General features: G+C 36.1%; 1 protein-coding gene across 1 annotated transcript; it reads right to left on the reverse strand.

The window, feature by feature from the left end:
- Positions 1-287: 287 nt before the first annotated feature.
- LOC126785267 (auxin-induced protein AUX28-like) lies at positions 288-2354 on the reverse strand. The gene is made up of 5 exons (XM_050510896.1): positions 1956-2354; positions 1069-1298; positions 838-973; positions 659-720; positions 288-561 (listed from the first exon to the last, which is right to left on the reverse strand). Exons 1-5 carry the CDS (start codon positions 2234-2236, stop codon positions 524-526), a joined length of 747 nt encoding a protein of 248 aa, XP_050366853.1. The 5' UTR covers positions 2237-2354; the 3' UTR covers positions 288-523.
- Positions 2355-13662: the final 11308 nt, after the last annotated feature.

Raw genomic sequence — 13662 nt, forward strand, 5'->3', positions numbered from 1 at the left:
TTAGACAGAGAAACATACATGGCATAGAAAATGCTTTTCTTCTATTATCCAACAATTGATGGACGACTACGAAAGTCGAGACTAATATACATTTAAAAAGATTAGTGTCACTCTTTAGTGAACACGAACTAATACTTATTGATTCAAGAAAAAAGAGAAGGTGTGTGTGTGTGTGGAGAAATAATTTCTGGGTTTGGAAGTAAAAACACACATTACATACAACAAATTATTATCTGGTCCATACATTATTGTGCTTATTAAGCAAGCCATTACCAATGAACAAAAGCAAGATCAAGCCGTCCTCAAACATACTGAAGATGCAAATACGTCCATGATGAAAACTAAGAACTCAAAAGTATCTCACTTTAATTACTTACATATATCAAACCATGAAAAACAAATATTACATGGAAAATAATCAAGCATGCGTCCAAACAACCTGCTCAATCCATCTGCGCGTGAGGATAGATCAGCTGCGACAAGATCAAAGGAGCAGGCTGTGGAGATTCACTGTGCTAGTTCTTCAGCTCCTGTTCTTGCATTTCTCCATGGCTCTTGGTGCTGCAATTTATACATTTACATAGTTAGAAACTTGAGAATATTATTACTCAAGTAATTGGAATATTATGTATAACATTTATATTTATGAGATGCTAACCAAGACCAACAGCCTCCTTTCCCTTCATTATGCGCAGTCTCTTGCATGATTCAACAAACATCCTGGAAATTGCACGAGATAAAAAATAAATTAGAGATAGGAACAGATAAAAGTATACAATCAAATTATGCTTTTTTTTTGCTTATAATGAGAAAATAGTAGATCGATGAAGTACTTACTCCCAAGGGACATCGCCGACAAGCATCCAGTCACCGTCCTTGTCTTCATAAGTTGGGATGTAATCAGAATCATTGAGAAGATCCATCAGCTTCCTCTCATTCATGAAATCAATGGTTCCCTGGGATCCACAGTTACCTTCAGGAATTCAATTCGAGGATTAATTTCTATCCCTCACAGATCAGAGATTTTAATACTGAAATACTACGTTGGAGTTTATTAATAGTATTTACCAATGCCCGTGAAGGAGCTGAACATTTTGGCTAGGGCGTCTGAGAGCTGAGGGTAAGTCTTGTACATGTTCAGGTCGACCTTTCGGAGGTAAGGCGCACCATCCATGCTCACCTTCACCAAAGCTGCGTTGCCTCCAGCCTTGCTGCTTTCATCAGTGGTACTGCTCTTCTGTGTGCTCATCATGTTCTTCCGGAAAGATCTCACCGGAGGCCAACCCACTACTTGTGCCCTAATATTAAGCAAACAATGATGATTATTCCTCAAAACTTATGTCAAGCAACTAACAATCAGTAATTTCTTGCATGATGAAGAAATCAGCTTTTCTTAATTTTGTTGATCTGTCATGAAATTAGCTTTCTCATGATTAATTTGGTGCAAGATCTAATTTATAATGAAGGTTCATATATATGTACTTTCATTCAAAGTCGACCGTTGCTGTCTATTACTTCAGCAAATTGAGTTATACTTAATTTTGTATATGAAACCAATTAAATCTGGTTGACAAGTGTTCTCGTTTCTTTTTTCCCTTCCAATTGTAAAAGTTTATGTACAAACACAATGGTAAGCCTTTTATCTCTGCCCTTTTAAGATTTATACTCAGTCACGATAAATGTCTCTGCGAGTAGGAATATAGCCAAGAAATGATCTTGAGCTAAGAGTATATATTCTGGAAAACTTAATATTAACTAGAGTGAGGCTAAAGCCTATAATATGACAAGTTGACAACATGTTCTACAAGGCATCAATTATATATCTCATTCATGTGCTCAATAATTCACAGACCTATTATTAATTCCAGAAATATCTATATGGCCACACACCCACACATGCACTCGTATGTACAAACAAAAACGATATATTATCTCATGCTCATCGATCAACTTACTTGGCCGGAGGCTTAGCCGGATCGGCGGGGAGATCCATGATCTTCTCCTTGTTCTTGTTCATCATCAAACTCTTAGACTTCTCAGAAGTGCTGCTGCTGCTGATGCTACCATCCTTGGAAGAAAGATTCAGCTTCAAATCCACACAAGCACTGCTCTCATCATCAGTAGTGATCTCACTCTCGGTTTCAGAGAAGCCTCTCTTCCTCATCATCACCACTCCCTGATCTCCTCCTTCACCACCTCCTCCTCCTGGAAGCCCTAGCCTGAGCTCTGTCTCCATCTCAGCCTCTCAATGCTTTCTCTCACTACAAGTCTACAACAACTCCTTATACTTCTCTCTAAAACTCTCTCTCTCTCTCTCTCTCTCTCTCTCTCTCTCTCTCTCTCTCTCTCTCCTCTCTCTAGCTTGCTAGCTTTGAGTGCAATAATAATAGTGGGAGGATATGGACACGAGGTTAAGGGAAGGAAGGAGAGGGTTGTAATGTGGGATTGGGAGGGTATTAATATGCGAATGGGTGCATGCACTCTACTGTACGCAGGGCAGTTGGAGGATGACACGTGGAGGACTGGATGGGCTGTCATGTACAGCATTGCTGGGGTTCGTGACGACAGTGTGATGTTAACTATATCCTATGATTGTTTTGTGGAGGAGGGGAGTGGAAGTTGCGGACGCCTCCCCTATAGTTTGTTATTGGCTTCGATCGAGCTCTTCCCGTTTTCAGTACTACATTTCATGTTGGAGTCCTAGTCCCCTACCCATTTCCTCCTCCTGCTTCGCCTAAAACTCGAAATGTAAGAGCTGGCCACCCAGCTAGCTAGTTCAGATTAGATCATATAGATGGTTACTTGAGTCATGGTTCATGGCCGGATCTGTACGTACATTTTCAAATTCAGTATGGATTAATGTATAGGTACATTTATCTTTTTCTGGATCATTTTTTTGGATTTGATTGATATGGATTAGTCGGTACATTTATCTTCGTCCTGATCATCATTGCTCGATCTAATATATATATATATATATATATATATATATATATATGTGACATGCTATTTGAAAAATTAATCTAGCATGTTAGATCATTCATTGGATTAGAATCAAATTATAAGCCGATGTATTGTGTCTCACTGTGCCAACCATGTAAACTATTATGTTGTTATTGTTGTAGGTATGAAAATTTTTCTTTTGTTTCAATTGTTGGTATATATGAAGAACTAATTAATCCTACAATTAAAGGAAATTAAGATGGTAACTAGTGGCTTCACCCGAGATTGATTAAGATGATAACTAGTGTTTATAAAGTCCATCAGAGCATCGGATCGGTATGTTTCAGAGCTCAAGAAATTCACTAAATTCACTTTTAACTACTTCATATATATAAATCTAGTTCTTCTCTTTATCGGGAGAGGAGAACCAACTGGGTTTCACCAATTCTTAGGGATCAGCTCATAAACTACTCAAAACCATAAACGTTTCTTTTGAGGACTTGACAGTTGACACTGACTTTGGTGATGACCTTTTCGAATCACATTTCAATCACATACTAGTTAGAGATAAACTTCAGACTCATACGACTCTCTCTAATTGTCTCCACGAGTACGTGCACGGTGCATCGGTGCATTACTCTTTCTTGGGATACAAGAATATTCTAGTGAAAACGATATGACTGGGTTATTACTGGTTTCCGATTCATCTCATACTAATAAGCTTTCGTGTTTATAAACTCAGATCAGATATTTTGTTTTCTTTTCCTTTCCTGACGATTGAACAGAAAGTCTATATCTAAGTAAATCCAAATTGATAAGTGACAACTCAATCTACATATGTCCTGATGGTTAGCAAAGGAAGTATGTTCTGAGCTCTAACCAAATTGTTCCTAAATTCATTAATGTTCATTCGCGGTCCCTAGCTAGCTCGTTGGAAGAATCAAAGAAAGAGAGTAGTTCTACAATTCTGGCCAGAAGAATACTTATCAAATTAAATGTATGCTAGCTATGATTTACGTGGACGTCTAACTTAATTAATTATTCAGCTAGCACCAGTGATATTGATACGTACATAGCTACAATCAATTTCATGTTTAATTTTGGCACAAAACCATAAAGGTGATCATCAATGTTAATTTTCACCATGAGATCAATTCCAATAATGTACTTGGAATCGAAATAATAAGAGTTTATGTCAAAATTAATCATATCTTTTCAAGCATATATGTGTTCATAAGTGTGAATATGACGAACACGCCATGCCACCACTATCACCACCACCACTACCACTAGCAACCACCATCTACCATGCTTGGGTGTTAGATTGTTTCCAATACATGGTCGACCATTGTGGTAGTGAAACATGCTAAAAGTAAATGTTGGGTTGTACCCTTTTGTGGTGTGTGTGACTATGATGAGTATACATATCACTTCACCAAACGAAATGTTGGAAGCTAGAAAAAGCAGGAGAAGTTGAGCAATTATTTGACAAGCACTCTTAACTGTTTGTTGTTAAAGGCATACTCACCATATCTCGTCTTTCTGGTGTTGATCTGTCTGATGTTACTCCAAATTTGTAGGCACACAATGCTGGCCACATTTTAATTTTCTTTTTCGTCCTTCTCTTTCTTTCTCTCAAGTACAATGTCAAAATACGTAGGGCAACCGATGGAGCTATTCGAAAACAAGCTAGAGAAAAATTTAGGAAACAATAGAGACAACTTTAAGGTTCAACAAATATTTATATGGGATTCATACTCATTTATATTGTCATTAACATGAATCTCAATTGACGGTGCAATTAGTGATATGATAATGTATGAGATTGTCTGAACATGAGGGCAATTACAAAATCGACTAGCTAATAACAGAGTAATTATTATGTGTACGTAGCACTGTCATGTGGTGTAATAAATATGCACACAGTAAAAAAATTATTTAAATATGAGTAATAAATCATAAACAAACACAATAAAAAATAAACCAATAACATTAAATGAATATACTACGTAGACTATGTAACGGTTACATATAATAATTTTTCCTAATAACATAATTCCCTTTCTTACCACCATTAATTTGAGTCTGAAAATCAATGATAACTTGCACGCTCTAAAAATTCTAATGAAAAGATATTTCTAGAGTGAAGATCGTCGTACGTAGAAAAGTTCGATGAGCTATGATTAACAGCGGATTTTAGTTGAGATATCAACTGATTTGAGCATATTCACGACCAAGATAAAAATAAAAAATGGAGAAAGAAGTCGAGCATGATCAAACCCCACGAAACTAGCTAAAGTTTTGCCGGGCTTGTTGGTTTGGTTGGTTCAGAGTTCAGACTGGACTGAAACTTGCGAGAGAGAAAGAGAAGGGGTTGAAGAGAAGGATGGAGATCGAGAATCTGGGACCCGGCAGGGCATGTTGTAGTGAGATTGATTGGGTGGCTCGTGCCTTTGATATTGGACGCGGCGGGCCACCACGGAAGCCACCATGTGAAGGTGTTGGGTGGTGTCGCCCTAAGCGTCAAACTCGATCCCATGTGCGGCGCTGCAGGGCATCCCACTGACCCGCCTTGACCTTTCTTCCCCCCGATCCAATTATTCAACTCTCCGATCTTAACCCTAAACTGGTTCCGGTTTGACTATTTGACCTGTATGCATATATATCAACCTAGCTGCTGCTTCTTCCCGAAGCTCCATGAGAGCAGAACCTTCACAATAGAATGAATAGATCTCTGCATTTCTGCAGAATATGATTTCTGAGATTATTCAGAGCAATATGAGATAATAATGGGTACCTCTAAGGTTAAAAATATAGGTATCGGTAGATATATCATTTTTTAATAGATATATCGAATATATCATGGATATTAGAAAAAAAAATATCGTTCAGGTTGGGAAATTATTTATTTATTTATTATTAAATTACATACAAACATATACAATTATTAATTTTATCTAATACCAAAAAGAGAATCTAGGTGCTTGAAAATATACATGGTCAACAAATTGTAATTATTAACATGAGTCATATAACACAAATTGTAATTATTAACATGATAGTCAAATATCTCTTTCGAACTGCCGACAGTTTCTTTGAGAATGTAATAGTAAAGATGAATCCAATCGATGATTGATCATATACTTTTTCAAAATGACAATAATGGTAAATAGGATAACCAGATTGATAATTAACTTAATGTTATTCATTTGACGTCCCACCTTGTTATGTAATTAAACTGATAAAATCAAAACTTAAGGCAACTAAAGTAACATAAGATGAAATACTTTGATCACCAATGACTCCTATTGTCCTCCTCCTGCACCTATTCTGCTATTGCGCACCATGACCACCTGCTCTAGATCCATGATTCTCATCTAAATATTTTTTACGAAAAATTAAAAATTAGCCGATTAAAGGACTACTTTTCTAATTTTCTTTTTGATATTCCTCAAGACTCAAGGTGATTAATTAATCAAAAACTCATCTCCAAGAGTCCGAAACATCCTCAAGTTGAGATTTTTTTAAGTGAAATTTTTTAGATATTTCTCAAAAATATCGAATATATCGTAAATATCGGAGATATTTTATTTTATCGAATAAGTATCGCAGATACGAGAAAAAAATAAAATATTTACCCCTAAGATATATAATTTTTTTAAGGGAGATATCATAGTATATATCTGAAATATCGAAGAGATTTTGTCCCTTGATACCCCTCTGCCGAAATGCTCAGAGTTTTAATCATTATAGGCCAATCATCATTTTTTTTCTTCTTCTTTATACAGGTGTGGTGTGATTGCTTCAATGATTATGAATCATAGATATAGTTCTAGTTTATTCTTTCGTTTTTTTAATTTTTCAGAAGATTCATAACTAGTTGCTGGGTACATTATTGGACGGTGGTGTTCAGTTAGGTTATTAAAGAAGAGAAGTCAAACAATGTTTCGGGATTATAGTTCTGGAACAACAAGAGCAGCTAATATTGCATGGTCAACTGGCTCGACACAATGTAAACAAATCCCACTTCTTGCTTACCTGCTCGGCCTTTTGTGGATATCAAAGCAAATTGTTTAACAGACCAAAATAAGATTTGCTAGTTACTCCATTTACACGTATATACTTGATAACAAGTGCCTCGTCGTAGCTACCAGCTGACTATTTCATACTCGTACGTATACACATAGATGGGATAATATAGAACGTGTACATATACAAAAAGAAATTTTGGCCAATTGGTTAAAAAGCCAAAATTTATGTTGATATATAAACGTAACCCAAACAAGATGTAGAGAGAGCAAACGTAAGTGAATGTTACGACTACAGTATATGTTAACACATTAACAATTTTCTTTGTTGGATATCTTTCCATTGGATCGACAAATAGTCGTTATAATATTATATATATATAGGTCAGTATAGTATTATCAGGACCGGTCCGTTGAACTTAGGGCCATGTGCGAAATCTTTTTACTGAGATATATTATATAATGATTTCAAGAATTTATTGAAAACAAATTGACAAAGGTAGTAGAAAAGAAGAATATAGAGAGGGAAAATTTTGATTACAAAAAAAAAGAAAAAGAAATGGCGGATACATTTTTTTTGTTGAGAAAGAAAAAAATAGTGTCTTAAAATACTGACAAATAAAAAATATAATGAGGTTCGAACCCTTACTATAAGACAAAGAGATTGAGTAAAAAGAAACTAAAATATTGTCAATTGTTCCAAGGAACTATTTGTGCTTGTATGCACTAAAGTACATATACATATTGGTTTAGTAATTTTATATACCAAAAAGAAAAAAAAATATTAGAGGCCTCTGAAAATTAGAGGCCTCGTGCAGCCGCACGGTTGGCACACCCTCCGGGCCCCTGAGTATTTTATACGTACTAACGTGGTGTGAATACGTTGTCTAAATGTGGCCCTATACCTAGACATAAGGATAGTTATGGCTGCACTCCGATGTATGTATATATTGATTTGATGGTACAGAATTGTATGCGCATATATATAGTATCCATAGAGGACTCCTTGTACGTATATATTGTATGATAAGGATGAATCAGGATGAACATGCATGCGTTATGAGGTAGGGAGTTGGCATGTAGCTATCAGTATGTGTATACATGGGAAACAAAGACAGGAGGAGTACTGTATAAGTACCGGGCAAGTTGAGTTAGGGACAACTTCTGTTCTTAATGGGCCTTCTAGATCTAAAATCTCATCCAAAGTTTTGGACTTAACTTTTAATTCCACCCACGTGTATGTTGCCCCAGGCCCACATCTCAACATCACTCTTAAATCTTAATTATGTCACACACTCGCACGTGTGTCCACACTGCTGATCGGGTACCAGTCCCATCCCATACGTTCTACTATGCTTGGAGGTGCCCGGAGTGTTTTATAAGGCTGTTCTTTTGGCTTTACGCAAATACATAATTATCTATATAAGAAGATGAAGCTTGGCTTCAAGTTTTCTATGCTCGATTTGTAAAGCTCCTGAAAATGCTGTATAGTAGATCATGAGACTATAGTTAGTACATGCATATAGTAACATAGTTCGATGCCCGCTTAAAGCTCGTGAAAAAATGCTGCAATAAATCATATGGGGATATATATAGCTCGGGTTATAAGAAGAAAGATCAAGCTCGAACTTTTCTTATATGTGCTCGGTTAGTTTGTAAAGCTCGTGAAGTTGATCTACGCGCGTATTCTAAGTTTCTATCATGCATGGGAAGCTCAAACTCGACTTGAACCGGGATCATATACTCGATCGACTCCTGCTAAACAGGTAGATAGAGCATGAGAGAAGAAGTATCTAAATCTTGGGGGGAAGAAAGGAACTAAAACAGTGCGGCCTAGTAATCATAAATGAAACAAAACGACCTAAGTTCAATCGTTATACAACTAATTACGTTATCCCAGATCCAAACTGGAGATCTTGAGCTTTGTCATTTAAACTAGCAGTAAATACAAGTTCTGAAACTGATGAGCTCAAGCTTTAGTACTGCGGCTCACGATCATTTACACCTCCGATCATTAGCATATATTATCTTCTTCTTTTGAGTGGAAATTATCCTCCTGTGCACATGTTAACTCATATTACATAATACAGAAGATGAATGTAATAAACATGATGACATTTTACAGTCTGAATTTATAGTTTATCGTATATATCCTTTCACATATTATGTTTCATATATAACGTAGGTAACTACAAATAAATGAAACGGCCGGTGAGCACCATATATGAAAGGCTACGTGTATTGATCGAGCGGATATGTCAAATAACTTCTGGATCGATCAGAACGAACAAGCTAGGGCGTAGATATTTGACAGGGAGACATATATAGTAGCATATAGAGATATGAATGTCCAGAGTCGTTGAAGAAAGACATATAATGGAAAGTGGTAGACCCTTTTGATCATTATGTTCATGTCTGTGGTCCTTGAGAATTATTAAGGGAGGTCAATCGAGCTAGCTAGCTAGCTAGCATGCTGGGGTTGGATTCACTGTTCACAGAACAATGCATTCATGCACATCCATGACCCTCAAATGTCATGTTTAATTGCAAGAAACTGTATAATTCTTTAGGGTGAGGCACCCGGCCCTCCATGACCCGGTCGTACTGTTGCACTTCTCTTTGTCTGCTGCTAGCTATCTTGCTTAGCTTAGCTTCTTCCTTTCGCATATGGCCATGGCTCTCAGCTGTGAGTTGTCTTCCTGCTGTGTGCGTGTTTTTATCTAGCAAGCTGTTCAAAACGCAGAGTTAATTGACCGGCCAATTTCTAAAGTTGCCATGAAATTAAGCAAGAATACAAGACAAGCTTAGCTATATATGTTTTCGACGTCGGTGTCTGTAGGGTTTTCTGTTTTTCCGTAAATCTATCCTCATGGACAAAACTCATCTGTTCTCTAAAACCCCTAGCCTGCATGCAGCTGCCTGCAGTATTTAGATTATATACAGCAAATTAAGCATATCATATCATGCATGTTCGTCCAGCTGTTGTATATATTGTATAGGTTTCTGATTGTATGTACGTATAGCTCGTTATATATATATATACACCTAGGTTTTGGAGCTAAATGTCGAGCTAGAACTTAGTTCTTAAAAGATAATAATAAACTTCAGATCCATGCATGAAAATGTTTCTTCAAATACACGACAAAGTTCTACTTTCTTTGTAATCAAAATGTCTCAAAATTTGAACTCTCTTTGTCGTTTGAATATATATATTGAAGATTAATATAAAAAACACAAGAAGCTAAATCAGCTATCAAGTTCTTAAACATGCACGTACGTACGTATGTGATGATCAATTACCTTACTATCTTAATGATAATATATACATTATTGTCTACGTTTTCTGCGATTGCATTCTTAAGTACCTAGCTTCAAATTTCCTCGACCAAGAACTCAACTAGGCGGTAGTTATAATATTTCAATTATAATTTCTAAATCCGCAGCTAACCGACTGCATTAAGAGATTAAACAGATCCATTTATATAGAGATATGCCCATCGTATGCTTGCAGCAACGAAAAGTCAATAAGCCTTACATGTGATATAACCAGAGAGATTCTTGTAAGTCAATGATACTCTTCACTTAGCTAGGCATCTGATATATATGTCGATTTCGTTTCTTGTTCCAGAATATGATAGAAATGTCATACAGTCATACTGGTATTTTATTTTCTTCACTATTTTGTAATATGTAGGTATCTCAAGCTCAAGCTCAAGCTGATGAACAAGTCAATGAGATTCTAGAGGTCAAACATATTGTTTCTTTACTAACTTCCGATTACTTAGAACCTAAATATGTGTTTAGTATATGCTATATGAACTAGTTTAGTAGTTTATGAAAATGACAGTTAAACGCTTAGGGTTTTGGGTGGTAAGCTGACCATACCCACATGAAGTCCACATGGCATGTAGCCAGAGGCCAATGGAATCAGCTCCCACTTTATCCCCAAACCACATGGCCGTGCCAACCCCAATCAGTGAAATATACGTGGGACCATGCGGTCACATGGACTGTTCCCGTTCCCGTCTTCGAGATCCGACGCTCCTGGACTCACTCTTCGCAACCGAAAGGCTCATCAGCACCGTCCAATTTCGGTCCAAGGTCTTTCAATACCATGGGATTTTGCTGTCCCTGGTTTGTTCCCCTCCCGGAGAACACCAGACTGCACGGTGTTTCTCGGGTCAGTGGCACCCGTATCTTCAGCTGTCCAGCTCCAGATCAAATAATTATATTAGAAAATGAAAGAACCCTGATCAGATGACAATGTGATTAAGCCATATCTAATTCATAATATTCAGCATCAAACCTACTTATATTATATTAGGTCAGTATCAGATATTTTGTCATGGAATGTGATTCACAAGTTTGGCAATACAATATCCGAATCCCATTAGATAAGCATCAGGATCAAGATATGAATTACCACAGCTTTATGTTACATAATAATGTAGATATACAAGTAAATTACACGCCCTATCTTTTTGGCTAAAAATGGTCTCGGTCGGAAATAGGGCCAAGGGACTCATAAACAATCGTCATTATGTTCTGCGGGCGTGCCAACTTGCGGCCGAACAGCTAAACGAGGTTTTAGTATGTAATTTACGCTAGATTTGACTTCTTTCAAGTGATTGTCGGGCGTGGAATGAACCGTCTCGACCGTAGGGCTCTCGTGCCTTTATTGCAAGGACATTTAGTATTTTCACAAATGTTGAGTGAAAATAAAGTGTGGAAAGTAAAGTAAAAGACTACGGATCTAATTACTAGAGAGACTAAGGAAAACAATAAAAATCCTAATTAAAACAAAAATCAAAATATTGATATTTGTAGAGAATTTGGTGTATTGACTTTATTAGGGTTGTGTGGTTGAGGACCTTTTGCATTGTGTTAATCGCCTCCTATTTATATTGCTACCTAAGCTGCATGGAATCGGGTGCAGGTACGTGGAAGCAAAGCGTTTAGAAGTGCGGAAGCGATTTTTTTGAATTTTTTTGGAAGCGGATACGTTTTGGAAGGCGTCATAATAAAATAACATATATTTATATCTAAAAATATATTATATAAAATAAAAAATATAAAAATTAATTACTAAAACATTATATAAGAACAATATGTTAGTTCTGAGCTACGATGCACAGAAGCTTCACCGGAGGTTCGATTCCCGCTTTGGAATCGGAATCGGAAGCGGAAGCGCGGTTCCGAAAAAAAAGGTTTTGGAAGCGTCGTGGAAGCGCGAGAATTGTTGGGTTTTTATAGTTTTCTTCTTTCTTTTCCTGCTCTAATATAAAGTATTAAAATATCCATATTCTAAGGACTCAATAATTCATGAAGATAAAATCAAAATCTAGAATTGAAGGAAAACCCAAAAAACATACGGTTGAAGCCTCGTTCAAGCAAGTTTAATGAGATTTGAGGATTTATTTGAGCTTTTAGTTTTGTGTGAGACAACAAGGGCATATGAGATTATAGATGAGTGAAAAAATCAATGTTGTGGATTTTGGTGCTAGACTATGATGAAGCTCATAAAGAGAGCGCAAAGTCATTTAACTTTAGGACGCACCGCTCATTGCAAAATATATATACATATATTTTTGATTCCACATACTTGGTCAGTGTGATTGAAGAGATCGTCAAGTGTATGATGGATTAACTGAAATGTGATGCGCATCATTTGTGGTTAGTTACACTACTAGTATCATGTTAGTTATTGAAGTGTTTGTGTTGTTTATTCTAGGCCATTACAAAATATTTATTGAGCTCATAACTAACATAATGTTCTTCTATAATGTTTTAGTAATTAATTTATTATTTTATATAATATATTTTCAGATATAAATATATATTATTTTATTATGACACTTCCAAAACATACCCGCTTCCAAAAAAATTAAAAAAAATCGCTTATGCGCTTCTAAACGCTTTACTTTCACGTACCCGCACCCGATTCCATGCAGCTTAGGTTCTGAGCTCAATAAATATTTTGTAATGGCTTAGAATAAACAATACAAATACTTCAATAACTAACATGATACTAGTAGTGTATCTAACCACAAATGATGCACATCACATTTCAGTTAATCCATCATACACCTGACGATCTCTCCAATCACACTGATCAAGTATGTAGAATCAAAAATATATGTATATACATTTTGCAATGAGTGGCGCGTCCTAAAGTTGAATGACTTTGTGCTCTTTTCTGAGCTTCATCCTAGTCTAGCCCCAAAATCCACAACATTGATTTTTCACTCATCTAGTTTCAATCAGTATCTTGCTCCAAATCAAACTAATCTATAATCTTATATGCTCTTGTTGTCTCATACAAAACTAAAAGCTCAAATAAATCCTCAAATCTCATTCAACTTGCTTGAACGAGGCTTTAACCGTATATTTTATGGGTTTTCATTCAATTCTAGATTTTGATTTTATCTTCATAAATTATCGAGTCCTTAGAACATTCTGTGCATCGTAATTTGCTACATATATACGTAAGATTTCCAAAGAAAAAATAATAATTAAATGATATTTTCGGTCTTAATGACCAAATTCAAAATATGCTCCATATTGTTTCATTCCTTAATCGCATCATAATTATATTCTTCTCACACACCATAAGGAGTAATTTCTTTCTCGACATTAAATATTAAACCTAATAATTAACACAGTTAACTCGACTTTTATTAATCGTCGTTAT

Source organism: Argentina anserina, chromosome 2 (assembly GCF_933775445.1).
Source record: "Argentina anserina chromosome 2, drPotAnse1.1, whole genome shotgun sequence".
Taxonomy (NCBI): Eukaryota; Viridiplantae; Streptophyta; class Magnoliopsida; order Rosales; family Rosaceae; genus Argentina; species Argentina anserina.

Excerpts from the sequence above, each read along its gene's own strand:
- LOC126785267 (XM_050510896.1), bottom strand. The coding sequence starts at position 2,236 with ATGGAGACAGAGCTCAGGCTAGGGCTTCCAGGAGGAGGAGGTGGTGAA. Across the intron at positions 721-837 it reads GTCGGCGATGTCCCTTGGGA|GATGTTTGTTGAATCATGCA; the intron begins GTAAGTACTTCA and ends TGCAATTTCCAG. Across the intron at positions 562-658 it reads AAAGGAGGCTGTTGGTCTTG|CACCAAGAGCCATGGAGAAA; the intron begins GTTAGCATCTCA and ends TATAAATTGCAG.